This window comes from Cibotium barometz, chromosome 44 (assembly GCF_041138505.1).
Source record: "Cibotium barometz isolate CiBa-2024 chromosome 44, ASM4113850v1, whole genome shotgun sequence".
NCBI lineage: Eukaryota > Viridiplantae > Streptophyta > Polypodiopsida > Cyatheales > Cibotiaceae > Cibotium > Cibotium barometz.
This window is the reverse complement of record NC_141089.1, coordinates 42,487,680-42,506,685: the sequence shown is the minus strand read 5'-3', so window position 1 is coordinate 42,506,685 and position 19,006 is coordinate 42,487,680. Positions and strand designations below refer to the sequence as shown.

Sequence of the window (19,006 nt, the reverse complement as noted above, 5' to 3'; positions counted from 1 at the left end):
CGATAATCTAAAAACTACAAAAGTGAAAACATATATGATTTTGGAGTGGCTGAAGTTGCTTTTGAATGGTAGGGGGTAGAGGATTCATGATGAAAGATGTGAAAAGATAAAGGTTGCACATTTTTAAATGTAGAAATGAAAATTTACTGAAATAATAATACTTAGCTCATCTGATGTGTGATCGAGCAATAAAGTGTCGCTGATGTGCTTGAATGAAATCCTTGATTTAATCTGTAAAAAGCAAATCTTGACAAAACTACGAGACATTGTTGATTTTATATAGTTTTAATGTTGAGCCTTGGATAATGCCTTGTAGATATTCTCTTGATTGAATTTTCTCAAATTCGCTCTTCCTTGTAATCCTTGGTGTTGAATTCGCTTGAAGCTTGTGCTTGAGTAGTATCGCCCTTTTTGGAAGTTTGCATTAAGGTAAAGCTTTGTAAAAGCTTTACCTTAAGATTTAAGGAAACACTTTAAAGATTAAAGATTTGAGTTCAAAAGCTTTAATAAGGCTTTTAATAAAACAAATCCTAGTTTATAAAGCTTTAAACTAAGCTTACTGCCAGCGCCACTTGGCAGCATTCAGTGCATCACAAAGAAGAAGAGAAGAAAATAAATGGCAGGCCGACACGACAACGCTAGATGCAATAAATTTTTAAGTATTTTAAATATATAAAGCTTTAAAGAGGGATGTAAATCTTGTAATAATATAAAATTTCTAGCTTATAAAAGTTAAGACATAATATTTTTAATGCTTAAATAGTAATAAGCTTTTAAAAACTTATGGCAACAATAAGCTTTAAAAGCGCATAAAGATTAATGGTTTAAGCTTAGAAGATATTTTTCTTCACAGCTAAACCCCACCCAGTGGGGCTGTGAGAGAGGAAAGAAAAAAAATCGTTGCAGTCGAATTTCGCAGAATCGCTTGGGAGGGTTCACTCATAAATATGTAAGCGTAGCACGTGGGTTCAATGGAAGGGATTTTAAAAATCCTTTTATTACATATTTTTTACACACATATAAGGGTACTATTTAAAGGGGGTATTCACAGGTTTAATAGAAAAAGGGTATGTTTTATTCATGAAAAATTCATAGATAAGGGATTTTTAAAATAGGCCTTGAACACACGTGATACAGAGGGTTTACTTATAGTGAACCCCCCGAGCAGAATCGCCACCCACCAGCGTCCAATTTTACCAATAGCCGCGCCTGTTGCTAATACTTGGAAGTAATTGATAACTTAATTAAAATAATTTCTCCAATCAACTGAAGGAAAAGAGAACTACTGCCTATTAATTGAAGAAGAAAGGAGAGAAAAATCTTGAGCCTTTGAATATGGATTTTGAGTAGGCACAATACTTAACAATTCTGAGATTAGGCCCTTGATCTCCTCAATGTACTGATTCCATCTATATTGATGGATTATGGAGAGGATTAAGATTCAAGAAAGTGGTTTTGGGAAGAAGAAGGGTGGTTTTTGGCTTCACAGAAGTGGTATTGGAGGAAAAGGTGACCATCTCTCTATGCCCTTGATCCCAATCTTCATCCAATGGCTTAGAAATTTCCCATAAACCATTCAAGCTTTGTCCAAGAGTTCTTGAGCTTTTGCCTTCTTGATCCTCAGGATTTTCGTAAACTCCTTCCTATTCTTCAATTGCAAGTACCCATAGCTCTGATAGCACGGGATCTCATGCACTTCTTGAAGAATTTAACCAAAACTCACATATACATCAAGGATTAAAACACGAACTTGAATTAAATTGACAAAATTGAAGCATAACATAAAATAAAAACATGAGATGGAGTAGAACATCACCATCAACACACTATTAGGTGCAATCTCCCCCCTCATGCATGTAGCTCCCAGTTCCACAACATGAGTATTTTGAGAATTATATTCAATATATAGCCCAAGGAGCTATTAATAGTTGTGTATACAAATTTGGGCTTGCTTTTCCACTTTTATAAAAATAACTCGAGCACTAGAGCTTGTTTACGCACTAATTGTAAATAACCATAACTCTTTTTACATATATGCTAATAATATAGCAACGTCATGCACGAGCATGCATAAATAATTTGTACAATATTTTGGCACGTGGCCAATAAAAATAACTCATAAAATAACCTTGTGCACATTCGCACATTTCATTTATTAAGCTGGATTTTGCACACAGTTAATCAAGCATATTTTTCTACGATTATTGTGCATCAAAAATATAATAAAATATATGCTTGTAACATCATCAGGGTAGCATTTTGATTAAATCCACTATTAATATGCATGATTTGATTATCTAAAGATTAAACTTATTGGATCTTAAATCTTAAGGTTTACATTAGTGGACTCTTTCCTTCCATCATTTCATATCATCACTAGGCCATTGTCCTCAGCTATCTGCCAAAATCCATTTTTGACCTCACATTCCTCACATTATTGCATCCATGGGATCTAGCTTGTAGTAAAAGCCTTTCCTCGATTCCAAACACATTGGGATCTACTTTAGTTTCCTTTCACTACATCAACTCAAGCAGTTTACTCATTTAGAAAACTAGACTATGGAATATCGAGAGAGAGAGAGAGAGAGAGAGAGAGAGAGAGAGAGAGAGAGAGAGAGATGTACACACATACACACCGACCCACCCACCCACACCCACACACACCTGCAAGATGTGAGAGACACAAGGCACTCTTATGAGAGATTACTCTTACCTCAATGGATTTGCGATAGAGGGGCTAGCCATTCCAACAAAATTCCAAGTGGAGCCCTACATGAAAGGATTAATCTAGTAACACTTGAGAGAGAGAGAGAGAGAGAGAGAGAGAGAGAGAGAGAGAGAGAGAGAGAGAGAGAGAGAGAGAGGATCACTTTTATAAAATGTTTATAAACAAGTAATGCTAATACATTCAACAACCTTATTGTCAAATTATGAATCTCAAGATTTATAGAGGAGTCACTGAAACGAAGACACAAGCTAAGATTTACTCCTATAAAAAAAAACAAAAAATGTCAAGAAATCGAGCAACCTTATTGAAACCAAATACCACTTTTGAAATAGTAAATTTTTTAATTTTTTTCCTGAAAACAACACAAACAAAAGGGGGCATAAATTTTTTAGAAACATATTTAGAAACATCAATATGCAATGAAGGACTTGTTAGGAGTCGTTGAAGTCTTTTTCAAAGCAAGAGTGAGCTATGAGCTGCATTTATTTTTGCAAGTGGGGTCCATTGTTTTGTAGGAAGGTGTATTGGGACTTTAACCCTCTTACTTGCGGGTGTGTAGTGCAGTGGCAAAATGGGTTGGCTTGCTCCTCAAGGGCATGAGCTTAAACCTTGTTGCACTACACCTGCCAAGGTGTGTGCTTGAATGGCATAATTTAGGACAAAAAAATATCGCAAAAAAAAAGAACTTTCTTGAAGAAGAATAAAGTTTTTAATTTGCCCTTCAATATATAGGCTAATGTAAATATTACCTCTCAATGATATTTTATAGTTTTTCTAACTAATATAAATTCAATTATTTTTAAAGATTTGAATAAGAACTAACCATAGATTTTCAAAATAGAACCAATAAATTTTTTTTGAGTAAAACTTGAAGTATGTATTAAAAAAGGAGTAAGAGGAGCTTATTTAGAAAAGCTCCTAGTGGTTATGTTGTAGGGATGATGAAGTTAAGCTTTTTCATTTTCAAACATAAATCATTATATATATATATATATATAGAATATGATATATAAAAATATTTTTTAATCAATCATACAAGTGCCCTTTCTGTACATCTGAAGGTATGATTCATAGCCCTGTAAATGTGAAGGTCTTCTTCATACCCCTTTTCAATGTGAAGGGCTTAACATGCTCTTCTTCTAGCAAGGTTACATTTTTCACCCCTTTCTATGGTTGGCTCTAGAAGGGCTTACCAAGCTTCAAAAATAAACACTCATTGCGTATGGCTAAGGAAAGCAATGCAGAATTAAAGCACCCTAGGAGAGGGAGAGGGAGAGGGAAAGTTGGTCTATGCACTTTGGCAAGGGCTCTAGAGGACTGGACTCAGTGACCAGTCACCGAATCGCCGACGTGAAACATTAACCTTTTCTGTATGCATATGAATGTCATTCTCACATCACAGAAAAAGAAGGGGATTCGGGGGGTGGGTGGCGCTTCAATAATTCCACCCCCACCCAAAGAAAAAATGGCGGCAATTTTTCTTTTCTCGTACTAGCAAATATTCGAGAATTTATTTCTCTCGTGGTAAGGTGGCCAAACAAAACGCACCAGTGAGACCAGACTACATACATCGGGGTCCAGGGCTGGTGACCGTGGGGTTGTTCCAGACCGGTTTTTTTCTCCTACCTAGCTTACTGTGTATCTCTGCTAGATACGTATATCATACATTGTATGCAGTATACACACACACACACACACACACTCTCTCTCTCTCTCTCTCTCCCTCTGTATAGCTTGAGAGTATGTCTACTAAATACGTATATCATACACAGTATGCAGTATATATACAATAAGAGTCAATAAAAGCAGATCTCTAGAATACTATACACACACACACTCTCTCTCCCCCCCTCTGTATAGCTTGAGAGTATGTGTGTACTCTGTACATACGGCCTTGTGTACGAATTACCTTACTGCACAGTAGAGTAGACATGAGCTGGGTAGTCGGAAGCGTAGAACACAAAGGGCCCATCCTCATTAAAAGCTTTATTCAATGGGAGAGAGCAAAAAGCAAGCCTGCGGCCAGCCCATAAAAGCAAAGGAAAAAAAAGCAGCATCTTATTATGCCTAAGTTCGGTAGCAAGTCATCCATCTCCCAAAGTTAGGACCCAAACAGTAAAATGCTAAGCTGAAAAAATGTGCGCTGAGCTTCACTGTTTTCTTTAATTTATTACTATTTCTTTCCTCTCTCTTTTTTCAGTCGGTCCATTGCACTGATAGCACCCCTTCCTACCTGGATTTTCTGATTAAATAAATAATTGCTTTCCTAACAGTATGCAAGCAGTTAGCTGCTATTTCTTCTTCTTGTTTGTTGTCGTTCGAATATTTTGTGGTTTTTAAAAAAATAAAGTTCCAGAACAATATATGGAGGAGCTTTACCTCTTCACCCACCCCCACTAGGTACCAAGAGTTACCGACACTGCTCTCCATTCCAACTCTCGCGCTTCATTTCTTCTGTATGTATTTTATGTTTATTCTTTTGCCAGAGAAGGCGAGATCACCAGCTCCTTCTCCTTCTTCACCTAGTGTATATTGTTAGAAGCTCACTGTTACTTCTCTCTCTCTCTCTCACACACACACACACCCACCCGCCCCCACACACGCAGTCTCTCTCTCTCTCTCTCTCTCTCTCTCTCTCTCTGTCTGTCTCTCTCTCTCTCTCTCAATTTCTCATGTGTTGCCTTAGTGTCAAAAGAAGTCTTAAAGTAGTCGTGTACCCTTTGTGGGGGGTTGTTTAAATCAAGTCTTAGTGTTTCTTCTAGAGGAGGGGCCCTTGTTTGCGGTGGAAAGAGACTTATTCTGCTTTTCTTGTGAAGTGGACATAGCAGCAGCTTGTGTGTGAGAAGGAGAGAGATAGAGAGAGACCCTGTGTTAAAAAAATGGATTCTCAGTCTGATGACAATGACTCTCAAACAGCGTTGCATTATTTGAAGGAGGAGGCGGTGAGAAGAAAAGGAAAGCAGGTATGCCAATTAGGTACCTACTGCTTCTCTTACAAGGTTCTAATAAGTGGGCAATGCAGTGGAAGTAAGAACCCCCTACCTATCAAGAGGTTTCTTTGAGCATCCCTCCTTGGGTTCTCATTCTGTCAAATACGTCTTTATTAGGGCCAATCTCAGCTCCACTTGGGCTCTTAGTGCTTTCATTAAGACGTAATGCCTGTGATTAAGGCCTACCACAGCTCCAGGCTCAGTAACTGGTTTATTGAGGCACTTGCATTGCATTTGCAGAGGTGGAGTAGTACATTTATCTAGTGTTAACTTGGCACAGGGCGGTGGTACTATTAGGACTCCTGCATTCAAAGCAGGAGGAGGTTTAGCCTTATTTATCCAATTTAATCCACCCTCAAACTTCAGAGAGGTCTCCAGTGAGTCACCAAAGCAGCCCAAGTTGGCAAGGTTGTTTGTGATTGAGGTGGTACCATCATAACACGGGGTTGATGGCATACATTTGAATTCAAGGAAGCTTAATCTTAATCCCCCTCAACTAGGTGACTGTCTGTCTCAAGCCAAGGGCTTAGTGAATATTTTGAGCGCCTGGATTCACACCATGGGTCGTACATCAGGCAGCTTGATGGTGTCATCAAAGCTGGAGATAGGCCAGGCAGAGCTGGATAACAGCATGGTGGGGCAGCTGGTGGATATGTGGCTGCAGATCCGGGCGCCCATCATTGCGCCTCTGGTGCAGATGGCCGTCAACATATGTCTCATCATGGTGGTGATGATGTTTGTGGAGAGGGTGTACATGTGCTGCGTCATTGTGCTGGTGAAGCTTCTCCGGAGAAAGCCAGAAAAGCGCTTCAAATGGGAGTCCATCAAGGATGATGTGGAGCTAGCCAACTCTGCCTATCCCATGGTCCTTGTTCAGATTCCCATGTTCAATGAACGAGAGGTGCACTCATTGAGCTTAAGCTAGCATCAGTTTGAATCAACTCATTGAAATGGGATTTGCTAAATCAGCTTTGGTTGTGAATGTTGGTTTTTTTTTTGTTGGATATGCAGGTTTATCAGCTCTCTATTGGGGCAGTCTGTGGCCTTTCATGGCCCTCCGATAGAATCATTGTGCAAGTGCTAGATGATTCTACTGATGTCACCATTAAGGTTCATTTCTTATGTTATGCTTCTTTGCCATTGAGGGGTTGAAGTGGTGTATTTTGGCCCTCAGAATGATTTAGTGGCTTAAACTAGCACACAATTTGTGCTGGTTAATGGCTGGTTAAGCTGGACACAATAATCACACCTTGTAACATGGCGCATAAATTTCATAACAGGACATAAACCAATCAAAAGGGCTCGTTAAATTTGCATTAGAGTGAAGGGCCATGTTTTTAATGGGTTGCAGTACACTAAGGTGTGCAACAAAATGATGTGGATGTGTAGTGCTCAATGCTACAGATGTTGTGATGGCGAATGTGCAGGAGATGGTGCAGATGGAGTGCCAAAGGTGGGCAAGCAAGGGGATCAAGATTAAGTACGAGAGAAGGGACAACAGGAATGGTTACAAGGCAGGGGCAATGAAGGAGGGTATGAGACACTCCTACGTGAAGGATTGCGACTATGTGGCGATCTTCGATGCGGACTTCCAGCCCGACCCGGAGTTCTTGTGGAGGACAGTGCCCTTCCTCATGTACAATCGGGAGCTTGCCCTCGTGCAAGCAAGGTGGAAGTTTGGTAAGTCCTGGTCCTTGTACTCAGGTGGTGTCATATGGATCAATAATCTGACAAGTTCCTGGAGCAACTGCTTCCATTCCACATGCCTTCACAGCTATGAATGATCTACACAATTGGAACTAAGCTCAAATCTTTAAATAATTAAGGACCAACTTATGTACAAGTAAAAAATTCATCCAACACTTGAAAAAGGGTAGAGAATCCAGTGAAATAGGGGAGATCTCTCCCACCCAAGCCCATGGGCGTGGAGTCTCCCCCGTCCACCCCCGTTCCCGCCCATGAAAAGGCAATAAGTGTGAAGGCCCGGCGCTTAGTAGTGGGAAATGTGTGAAGGCCCTTAGTTCATTGTTGTATTTTCCCTTGCCACGCCTCTTTGTTGGCAAGATTTCAAAAGAAGATCATTTATATTTATATGATGAATTAATGGTATGAAATTTAATTTCTCGAACTGTGACAACTTGCAAGTCTACTCTAGAGTCAAGCCTTTTAGTTGGTTGGCACCTTCTGGGCCCACCTTATTACCTGATTGAGGGGACTTGAAAGAATTTCATTCAGCCTAATTTATGAAAACGAAATGGCGGCCTCCTCCCCTTCTTTCTGTAAAGAGATTTGTGGGTGTGTTGTGGACCCCCTAACTAGTACCCTTTGCGTCGTCGTGCGGGTTGCTTTTCTGTACAGGTTAGAGTCAATCACTGAGCAGACGTTCGGTTAGAGTCAATCACTGAGCAGACGTTCGATGCCACGCGATACGTGGCGGGCCCCTACTTTTCTCTTCAGTAATTGAGTGAGTGAAATGCTGACAAGTGGCCCTAGCCTTAAGGTTGCCATCAATGACGCGCATTCATGGATCACTGATCTTTTGAGCTGGCGTTTCAAATATATAATCGTAAGTGTATAATAATAATAATAATAATATTTTTATTATATTAACGGTTACTTAATTCATTAAACCTTAATGTAATCTATTCAAATGACCCGGCCGGTCCCCGCGTGTTGCTGTTTGACCGTGGATGCACCGTTTATTTTAATCATGAATATTCCGAGATCGACCTTTTTTAATCGACGGGAAGATGCCCTGGCACCGATAAGATTGCATTTAAAAAATATATATATATATATATAGATATATAGATTCCTCAAATTCGATGCCGAATATATTATATAAAGTTTTTTTGTTCTGTCAAGCTATTTCTGGTTTTTTCGAAAGTATCTTTGAATCGGTGAAAATTTATTGCGCCCTTGAATTATTTGTGTCGTGGTAATTTGTTATAAAAAAGTTTTTTTTTTTTTGGTGGTGAGCAGTAAATTCGGACGAATGCTTGATGACGAGGATGCAGGAGATGTCCCTGCACTACCACTTTTCGGTGGAGCAAGAAGTGGGGTCTTCCACCCACGCGTTCTTCGGATTTAACGGTACTTTTGATGAGCCGTATTTTATAATTAATCAAACATGAATCAAATCTAATGCAACCGTCCGGCGTGCGTTCACCCGCAGGCACAGCTGGCGTGTGGCGCATTAGTGCCATGAACGAGGCTGGCGGCTGGAATGACAGAACCACCGTAGAAGACATGGATTTGGCTGTGCGAGCTGGCATCAAGGGCTGGAAATTTGTATATCTCAACGACCTCAAGGTATATCGGAACGATCGCCCATGTGAACCCCCGCTTGGCACTGGTTTTTTCCTTGCGCCCATGTGAACCCTCCCGCTTGGCGCACATTTTTCCTTGGTCCATGTGACTCCCAGCTTACGTACCTACCTGCAGGTCAAAAACGAGCTCCCCAGCACCTTCAAGGCCTTCAGATACCAGCAGCACCGTTGGTCTTGTGGGCCCGCCTGCTTGTTCAGGAAAATCCTCCCTGATATCATCAACAATAAGGTGATTACTGTGCTCTAATCACTTACTTAGCTCAAAGTTCAAACACTCATATGTCATCTTTTTGAGCCTTGATCATTTAGACGCCTATATTCTTCACTTTTGTAAATTTCTTTATTAAATCCCATCTCAATGGTAGCTACACCTTTTTTTTTTTTCCTTTTTTCTTGACTAGCCTTAAGCTCAAGATCCTCAGAAGTTAAGCTCAAGATCCTCAATAGTTACTGCACCATCAGTAAGCGCAGGCGGATAAAATAAGCGCAAGTGCTTTTTATCCGCCCGTAGACGATGGTCGTTGAGGAAACACCTTGTGTGGTTTAGAACCCAGGACCTCTTGGTCTTAAGCTTGTGTGGTTTAGAATCGAGTAGAATCGAGGACTTCCTGGTCCTCAGCAAACACCTTCACCATTTGGGCTATCACCTCGTGGTCCTTCCTGGTCCTAAGCAAACACCTTCACCACTTGGGCTATTACCTCGTGGTCCTTCTGCTAATCACTTTTCATATATTTCCTTGAAATTGTGTTCTATTATAAACATTTGTTGAGGTCAAATCTAGCCCATCCATTGAAGGGGAATTAAAATCTTACATTTATTCCACCTCAATTTGATTTTTCTTTTGCAGAAAGTCAAATTTTGGAAGAAATTCCACATTCTCTATGCATTCTTCTTTGTCCGAAAAATTGTAGCCCACATTGTCACCTTCATATTCTACTGCGTGGTGATCCCTACTACTGTGCTCGTCCCTGAGGTCCACTTGCCGAGGTGGGGCGCTATCTACATGCCCTCTGTGATCACCCTGCTCAATGCTGTGTGTACAATCAGGTACCCAAAATGTCTTAATTCCATTTGAAAAACTAGCATAGATTATAGTAACAATTAATCTCGTCGTTTCGGTGCCTTGCAACCATAGCCTTCAACTATGCTAAACGAGTAAGCTTGTGACATGGGATTTCCCATTTGAAGCTCTTTTTTTTGGGTAAAACTTTTGCAGATCTCTGCACTTGCTTGTGTTTTGGATCCTATTTGAGAATGTGATGTCCCTCCACCGCACGAAAGCAACTTTTGTGGGGCTTTTCGACCTACAGAGGGTGAACGAGTGGATTGTGACAGAGAAGCTTGGGAATGCTCTGAAAAGCAGGCTGGGAAAGCTAGGCAGGAGGACAAGGATGAAGTTTGGTGAGAGGTAAGCTTAATGGGAGAACCCATTTCAAATGCTGGCAATGGCGTGGTGTCATATACAAAAGGGGTTCTTGACAAAAGCAACCCTTTCACATGAGAGTTTTTTTTAAAAAAAATAAAAATAAATTATAGTTGGTGCTCTTCCTTGTTTTTGTATGTGTATATACACATGGATTTCCAGTGTTCCCCTTAATTTTGATAGATTTTTTTTATTTTTTTTATTTTTGCTTGCCAGGCTCCATGTGCTCGAGCTTTTGGCGGGCCTCTACATTTTCTTCTGTGCCGTGTATGACTTCAACTTTGGGCACAATCACTTCTACATTTACCTGTTGTTGCAAGCGGCTGCATTTTTCATAATGGGCTTTGGATATATCGGCACCTTTGTTCCAACCTAAGGTTCACGAAGGGTTCCTTTTCGGAATTGGAAAAAACAAAAAATCCCTTCCCTTGGTTAAAAGCAAATTTTTATTTTTTTAACCAACATTTGCCAAGGCCTTTGCTCCAATTTGGATAAGGGGATTTCTTTCCATTCCTGTTTCAGCCTACCCTTGTACCTACCCTTGTACCTACCCGTGTACGTCTAGTTTTTCTTTTTAGTTCAAAAAAAAAAAAGCAGCCAGTGGCAGCCCTCTGTAATCAATTCTTTTTAATAAGATGAGGTGCAACTTCTGTGTGTGTCGGCAGAACCAGGTTTGCAGTGTAATTTTCTCTGGCTGAAATTTAAAAATCCCGATTGGAATTCGATGTTGCATCGAACTTAAAGGTTGAAATTTGTACATTTTAATTATGAATCTCCACATTTGTACGATTTCAATTTCTAGTAATTTTCAAGTCTAAATTTCAACTCAGCCTAAGCAATGCTTTTAATTTTAAAGGTTACAACATAAAAAAAGGTTCTCTCTTTGATTTTTTTTAAAAAAAAGTAGGGATTTTGAATTAGAAAATGAAAAGGGATTGACGATTACATAGCAGATACGGGCTGTGCCCTTTCAAAAAGAACCATACTGATCTAGGGGTTACATGATTACAAGGGCATGCACACATGGGTATACAGAACAGTTGCAAGCTCTCGGGGGCTTGTTGGGGTGTGCAGCGTTCTCATCGTCATCCACCTTATTGTAAATATCGGTGATTTCCAGCAGGTGCTCAGTGAGTATTCTGTCCTTCTCGCGTATATCATGGATGTCATGTTCCAACTCTTCATCCCACCTGACATAGAGGATGCTGTCCGTCTTGTGCAGCATGTCCATGTTGTTGCATGCGTGTTTGCTTTTCTTGAGGAAGTCTCTTCTTTTGTGGAGCTCCTTCTTCCTAGCAGAGTTTGCATTCTTCATCTGTAGAAACAGTTCATGTTGCAGCATTGTTAGTACTGGAGGGGATGATTGAAATAACACGGCATTCTTGGCACACCAAATAAACCATAAAAACTCTGCTCTAATTCAGTTCCAGAGGGGGGTTGAGCATCCAATGGAATCTCCTAAAAGGAGTTGTTTCCACGAGAGGGGTCTCGGGTGGATGCATTCAATGAGTTTGTTGAGGATAGATAGGATAGGGTTATTAAATCTGCATTGGAGAAATAGGTGTGGTAGGGACTCCCCCTCCCTTTTGCACCGTGGGCAAAGGCCAGATCCTTTCCCTATTTTGCAAGCTCTCTCCTGTGTCCATAGCCCTGTGCAAGATTAACTGCAAGAGGCATGCCTTTTTGGGTTGGATTAGAGGGGACCACAGACATTTGAACTTGAAGGTCCATTGGCGTCTGTCGAGGAGCACCTCCCACTTGGCATTAAGCTTGACATGCAGCGGGGGGCTAACAATGTCTTTAGGGATGGGGAGCAGGTTTTTTCCCGTCGCCCACACGATCGCCTTCGGGTGGATAGGGGTAAAGATACCAATCTTCCAAGTGATGTCCATATCCCATTCCGCCATTCTCTGCTCAATCAGCCCTATGTCCACTCTATTCAGCTTAAATCGGGTCCTGATTTCCTCCTTGGATGCCCAGTCCTGTTTCCCTTTGTCCCACAAATCCGCCCAGGTTCGGATACCCTTTTTGTGCAGTTTCAGGGCTTGGTGAAGATTTTCTTCAGTAACTCTAGGGATTTCCAGCCAGGGCCACCAGACAGAGTCATTCTGTCTGAGACCTGCATCCCTATGTTGACGGGGGTTAGGGCGGAGCTTACCTTTAAACCTGTTCCACGCTTTCCATAAGGACAGCGTTAGTGCACTGCCCACTGCTCTGATCGGATGAGGGTTGAAGAAGATAGTTACCGTAGGAAGATTGGTCCATTTTGCCTTTCCTAGTAGTTTGAATTTGTGCAGATGTCTTGTGATAAGCTTCGCGCAATCTTGCTCTGGGGAGAAGAATCCTCTGATGATCCATTTACTGGCCAGCCTGTCAGCCAGTTCAGAGATGTCATGAATTCCAAGGCCCCCTTTCTCTTTTGCCAGAGTGCAGTATGACCATTGAACTTTGGGGATTTTCTTTCCCATGGGATGTCCCGACCAGAGAAAGGTGCTGCAAATCTGTTGAAGAGACTTGAGTGCCTGATCTGGGGGTCTCCAGCATGCCAAGAAGAAAAGGGTAGCCGGGATAATATAGTGATTGATTGCAAGGATTCTTCCAGCGAACGATAGGATGGTGTTCTCCCATCTGTTGAGTTTGGCGGACAGCTTGGACATTACCCATTCCCACCTCTGGTGCATTGAGACCTTGAACCCCATCGGTATACCTAGTAATCTGAAGATCTCCCCATCTTGGATGAGTTAACATCCTTGCTTCACAATCCACTCGGGGGTGGGGAGCCCCTTGGACTTGATACCCGTTTTTTGGTGATTGATCAGAGATCCTGGCGTTGTGCAGAAGAGTTGCAGGCAGAGCCAAAGCTCTTTTAAAGAAGCCTCCTTATTGGCCACCAGGGCATTGGTATCATCGGCGAAGAGCTGTAGACACATCTGTCTGTGGGAGTTGGGGAGTTGTATCCCTTCCATTCTCTTTAGTCTGATTCTATCTTCAACAAGCCAGGACAGCCCGTCTGTGGCTATAGCGTATAGAAGGGGGGCTAATGGGCAGCCTTGTCTGATCGATCTGTTGAGACAAAGGGGCCTTGACAGTTCACCATTGATTGACACTTTTGCCCGGGCATTCCCAAAGAGCGTTAGGATCTGTCTGATAAAATTCTCTTTGAACCCAATGCATTGGAGGGTCAGCTTGACGTAATCCCATTCTAGACGATCGTAAGCTTTGTCAAAGTCGATTTTAATGAAGCAGTAGTCCCGCTCTGATTCCTCTGCAAATTCTATGCCCTCCCATAGGTTGATTATGGCATCAAGGATGTAACGCCCTTTTATGAAACCCTTCTGTTCCCGTCTCACCCAGTTATGCAGGTGTTTGGTGAGCCTAAGAGCCAGCGCTTTTGCAAATACCTTGTAAGCTGTATTAAGCATTGTTATCGGTCTCCAGTTGCCTAGCTCCTCTTTGTCCCCCCTTTTGTGAATAAGTTTCACTACTCCTGTATTAATAGTTAGGGGCAGAGCTTGGAAACGCAGGGCTTCATCCCAAATGAGCTTGAGCGGGGTTAGAAGGCTTGATTTAAAGATCTTGAAGAATTCAGCTGTGGAAGGCCATCTAGCCCCGGACTTTTGTGATTCTTCAATGTGTCAATGGCTTTGCTCAGTTCATCAGTAGAGAGGACAGCCTCCAGGCTGTCAGCCAGATGCAACGGGACCGATGGTTTCCAAATTCTTTTAATTTCTTGTTGAGCCTGCCATTTGGCTGGGGAGACACTCCCAGGGGGGCTGAATATTTGGCTAAAGTATTGATGGGCTATCTCCAGATTTTCCTGCTCGGATATTGCAATAGAGCCATTCGGTTTTCTCAGAGGGGGAATAAAGTCCTACGCGTTCTTCTTCTTAAGCAGCTTGAACATTTCTTTCACGGGTCTATCCACTTTATTCACCCACCAGCTTCTGAAGAACAGTTTAAGGTGCTCTCCTTCAATCAGTTCTTCTTTGTGGAGGGCGTGTCTGAGTTGCAGTACCTGTTCCCTCTGGCTCGGGGAGGGGTTTACACACTCTTCCAGCACTTTCAACTTGTCATACGTGTGTTCTCTTCTCTTCCTCTTGATAATGGAGACTTCCTTCCTGGTGTCTATTAGCATTCTTTGAGTTTGCTTGACAGCTGCCGACCATGCTCTAGCGGGGGGGGGGGGGGGTTCCCCTTGAAAGCTTCCTCCCAGATATGTTTGATTTGGGTCTGCACGTAGGGTAGGTCAAATAGCTTTGGGTCGGTATGGAACCAACTACTTCTAATCTTGTTATCCTTGTCATCTAGCAGCACAACCAGAGGGTAGTGGTCCGACAGACAAGTAGAGCTATCCACATTCGCTTTGCACCTCAGGAACCTATTTCCTACTTCGGAGGAAATATAGCATCTATCTAATCTAGCTTTTCTAGTAAGTGAGCCTTTTCCATAGTTTTGCCATGTAAATTTGCCTTGTTCACCAATATCTAGCAGAGAGTGAATGGCCTTCAGCTGCGACCATTGCTCCTTCTCCTGGCCTTTAATGGTTTGTCCTATGCCTTTGAATCTATCCTCCACCTGTTCTACCATATTAAAGTCTCCGATTATTACGCATGGACCTTCCACTCTCTGCAGGGATTGCCAAATGTTCGCCCGGTTCGCTGCATTGCCTGCAGCATAGATGGCAATGACATTAATGGGATTGGGTCCCCCCAATTTAACCCCTAGCCAGTGGGTGTTGCAGGGCTCAGAGATGATCTGTAAGATGTCCTTCTTCATTTTCTCCGCTATGCCCAAGGCTGAGCCCCCAGATCCTGTAGGATGGGATGTAGTAATCCAGAAACGGCTTGAGTCAATGCTTTTTAGCCTCTGCATGAGAGTCGCCTCTTGGGCTTTAATTTCTTGCAGACATATTATGTCTGCATCTTGATGCATACTGTGCAGCCATCTTTTCACCGCTAGGGCTTTTAGAGGGTCGGTGAGTCCCTTTACATTCAGAGAAACTATTTTCATTTCTTACCAGTTTTGGTAGAGCGCCTCTCTAACTGAGGAGTACCCGCCGGGGATTTTGCCACCTGATCTCTGCTCCTCTTGTTATCTTTTTGACATTCCATCGGCGCCGGGTTAGAGGAGATGAGATGATTCTCTTCATCTACTATTTTCCCTTTGCCTTTATCCTTGGTCGGGGTCGAATCCTTGGCATCCATTGAGTCAACTTCCTTCTCCAGCCTGTTTATGTCGAAGCTAGGTTGGGCTTGATGGAAGGAGGACGCAGATGATTCGGCCGTCTCAGCGACCTCCGACTCAGGGAAATTAAGCAGTGGTACGAATCTGTTCCCTTTCCTTCCTTGCATTTTTTTGGGGGGATCTCCACGTTTCTTGTTCTTGGCAGCGACAGGGATGAACTCTTCCTTTTCTTGGAGGGGGCCCATCCCACTTTTGGCTGCGGTCTGGATGGGCACAGATTGCTTCTGTGGGTGTTTGGCTGGGCAGACCTTGATGGCATGACCTTGAAGACCACAGTGGAAGCATGCGTTCGGAAGGTGTTTGTACACCACAGCCTGAATTAGGGTAATCCCGTCATCTCTGTATATCTCAATGTTGGCTGGGAACGGCCCCTCCAAGTCCATCTCCACCAGGATTTGGGGGTGCCATCTTGGATTAAAGTCCTGTTGAGGTCGTCTACCCAGGATTTTCCCAAGGGGTTCAGCTACCTTGTGGAGGAAGGGGTAGTATTGCATGGGGAGGTGAGGGAACTCTACCCACACAGGGTAAAGGGTCGGTTTTGGCCCTTCCAGTTGAGAAGCTTGGGGACCATCTGGAAAGGCACAGGGGGTTGTTATGGATGAGCCATTGGCCCGCCCCCAGAACTTTTAGGGCCATCTCTGGGGTCTTGAGGAGGAAGAGATAATAATTGTTGGGGAGGACCTGTGCAGTGGAGATTTCTACCCCCAATGGGCCCCAGGACTGTCTTACCCAAGACTTTAGGGTTTCCAGGGGAGGGCGGGGGCCGAACAATAGACCCACCACCGCCCGGGCAGAGTATTCCTGCTCTAACTTCTTAAGGCCATCAGAGTGAAGAAAAAGCTTGATATTGGCATAAGAGTTACCTTGATGATCTCCGAGTGGAGTAGTTCCAGCCATTGGAGTGCCATCTGGTGATTGTAGAGCGGGAGGGGATTGCATGGCACCTCCGCGGGGATGGACTTGGTGATTTGCCTCATCTCGGTGTGATGCTTCTGCAGTATGAGATGGGGAGATCTGCGTGGCCGCATGTCGCTCCAAGCAGGCCACTCTTTCTCTGAGAAAATTGCGCTCTGCTTCCGCGTCCGCCAATGCATGATGAAGAAAAGCGGGATCTTGAAGCAGAGGAGTCGGTTGGGCGGTATGATGGAAAAGAGGGGGCATGTCCTGCGCCACCGGGACCAACGCCTGCGAATCCAGGTCCATGATCTCACGCGACGTGGACTCCTTGGGGACGGCATCCAGAGCCTGACGCCACTGGTCCAAGACCTGATTTGGCCCTGTCAAATCCTGTCGCTCGGTGTGTTGCTGCAACATGTCGGTTCTTTCCTTGACGAGCGACGAAGCGGCGGCTCTGTAACCTGCTCATATTTGATCATACCAAGCACTGTATCTTGTTTCTCAATCAATCTCTGGAGGAGAAGGCTGAATCTCAACCGGAATCTTGCCTCTTCTCTCCTTACTTTGCCTTATCAGCTGAGCAGTTCTGGCTATGGTGACCTCTGCAAAAACCCTAGCCCCTTCTTCTGAGAAGGAGTATGGCTTCAGTCGGCCCAAAATGCACAAGGAAATCCTAGCTGGGACTGTCCACCACTACGAGAAGCGCGTTTTCCTGTGCTACAAGGATCCCCAAAGCTGGCCTCCGTAGATCGCATCCATCCTATCTCTTCTTTTTGAATTACTCCTACTCACTCAAAGTTCTTCTATCTTAGTATCTTCTCTTTGATTTTTGATCCTCTTTGAGTGAAAGGTTCTCTCCTTGATTTTTTATCCTCTTTGAGTTTTGTGTGAAAGGTTTTTAATTTTTGTGAGCAAAAGTCTAAAAGGTAACCTGTACATATGACCTCAAAGTAGATAGCCATCGATTGAAGCTGTGGTTTTGTTGAGCCTGTTGAACTATTTGATTGTAAATCGAACTTGATGTTCTTTTTTAGAATGTGTTGAGCATATCTTCCATCAAAGCTACCTAGACTTTCTCTTCTCCATCTCCTTATCTTTCATCAAAGCAAGCTAGATTTGGCTGTTAATTTTGTTTGCACCTAGACCTTCTCTTCTCCATTTCCTTATCTTTCATCAAAGCAAGCTAGATTTGGCTGTTAATTTTGTTTGCACTTAACAACTCACCTACACCTATCCTTCCACTCAAGAACTACCTAAAAACCCACTTGCACCTATCCTTCCACTTAGGATCCATGCATCTGCTCTGAAGATGATCTCATCTAGCTATGTTTAGTCACCCTTGGTACCTTAAATATTACTACACCTATCCGTGTAGCTTCCTACATAGCTAGGAAGACACCTCTTCACTTCTGACCTCAAAGATATCTTTATAGCTCTTTGCATCATTGTAGCCTTCTACCCCCATACCTTGCTTCCATATCTTACTCCCATATGTAGGTAGACACCTTAAATTTACAAGAATGATGAGTAGTGGAGAAGAAAGCAACGTTTACAATTTAAGTTCTATTTCATTATGTACTTGATAAGAGGAACGCTCGGTTTCTCAACACCTATAAAATATACAAGAATCTTCTATATGTAGAGAGAGGAGAAGAAGAAAAAGAAAGAGAGTAAGAAAAGTATATCAACATCTACAAATTTACTTAAGTATTACAATAAGTCCATGAGCAACTATATCTTGAAAAAAATAAGGCCATGAGTAACTATATCATAAAAAAGACAAACTAGCTATCTAGATAAACAACAGTGTAATTGATGGAGTTATAGTTGCAACATGTGGATTGATCACACTACATATCTCAAGTACATTATCCTATTTAGAAGAGAGGAGGCATTATATAGGCATTGCATCTATGACCACATATCTTTGCTTAAGATTCACTACTTGTGGAGGAGTATCTTTGTCTTTGAAGGATCTCTCAAATTTACAGCTACAATGTGGAAAGTTGCCTTGGCCCACTGGGCCCTAGGGGTTTGGCTCAATGTATGTGGCATGGGGGAGGGAAAGTGGCTTTGGTGCCACCAACGTATGTCACATAGTTTGTGTGGTATAACTATTCTATTGTGATAGCCCTCATGTTCCACCACTTGGTGCCTCTATCTTGGGTTGAAAGAAAAGAAATGGGATGTTTGTGTTGGTGTAGCTCCACCATGTAGAGTTCTAAGTTATGTTGGTCTCAAAACTCAACAACCCTAGACAACGAGCCAAATCCATCTTTGAATAGGTAGCAAAATCTCTCATAGAGCATTGGATATATATTTTGGAATTTCCCTTGTATCTCATAGTGCACCGGACATGTTTTTGGAATTGAAGGTGGATCAAAGCTAATCAAG

General features: G+C 42.6%; 1 protein-coding gene across 1 annotated transcript; it reads left to right on the top strand.

Moving 5' to 3' along the window:
- The first annotated feature begins 5,117 nt into the window (after positions 1-5,117).
- On the top strand, positions 5,118-11,121 carry LOC147613308 (glucomannan 4-beta-mannosyltransferase 9-like). The gene is made up of 9 exons (XM_086782592.1): positions 5,118-6,619; positions 6,730-6,828; positions 7,146-7,398; positions 8,701-8,811; positions 8,894-9,030; positions 9,163-9,276; positions 9,896-10,095; positions 10,265-10,456; positions 10,688-11,121. Exons 1-9 carry the CDS (start codon positions 6,278-6,280, stop codon positions 10,845-10,847), a joined length of 1,608 nt encoding a protein of 535 aa, XP_086638718.1. The 5' UTR covers positions 5,118-6,277; the 3' UTR covers positions 10,848-11,121.
- The last annotated feature ends 7,885 nt before the right edge of the window (positions 11,122-19,006 follow it).

Excerpts from the sequence above, each read along its gene's own strand:
- LOC147613308 (XM_086782592.1), top strand. The coding sequence starts at position 6,278 with ATGGGTCGTACATCAGGCAGCTTGATGGTGTCATCAAAGCTGGAGATA. Across the intron at positions 9,031-9,162 it reads TATATCTCAACGACCTCAAG|GTCAAAAACGAGCTCCCCAG; the intron begins GTATATCGGAAC and ends ACCTACCTGCAG. Across the intron at positions 9,277-9,895 it reads CTGATATCATCAACAATAAG|AAAGTCAAATTTTGGAAGAA; the intron begins GTGATTACTGTG and ends TTTCTTTTGCAG.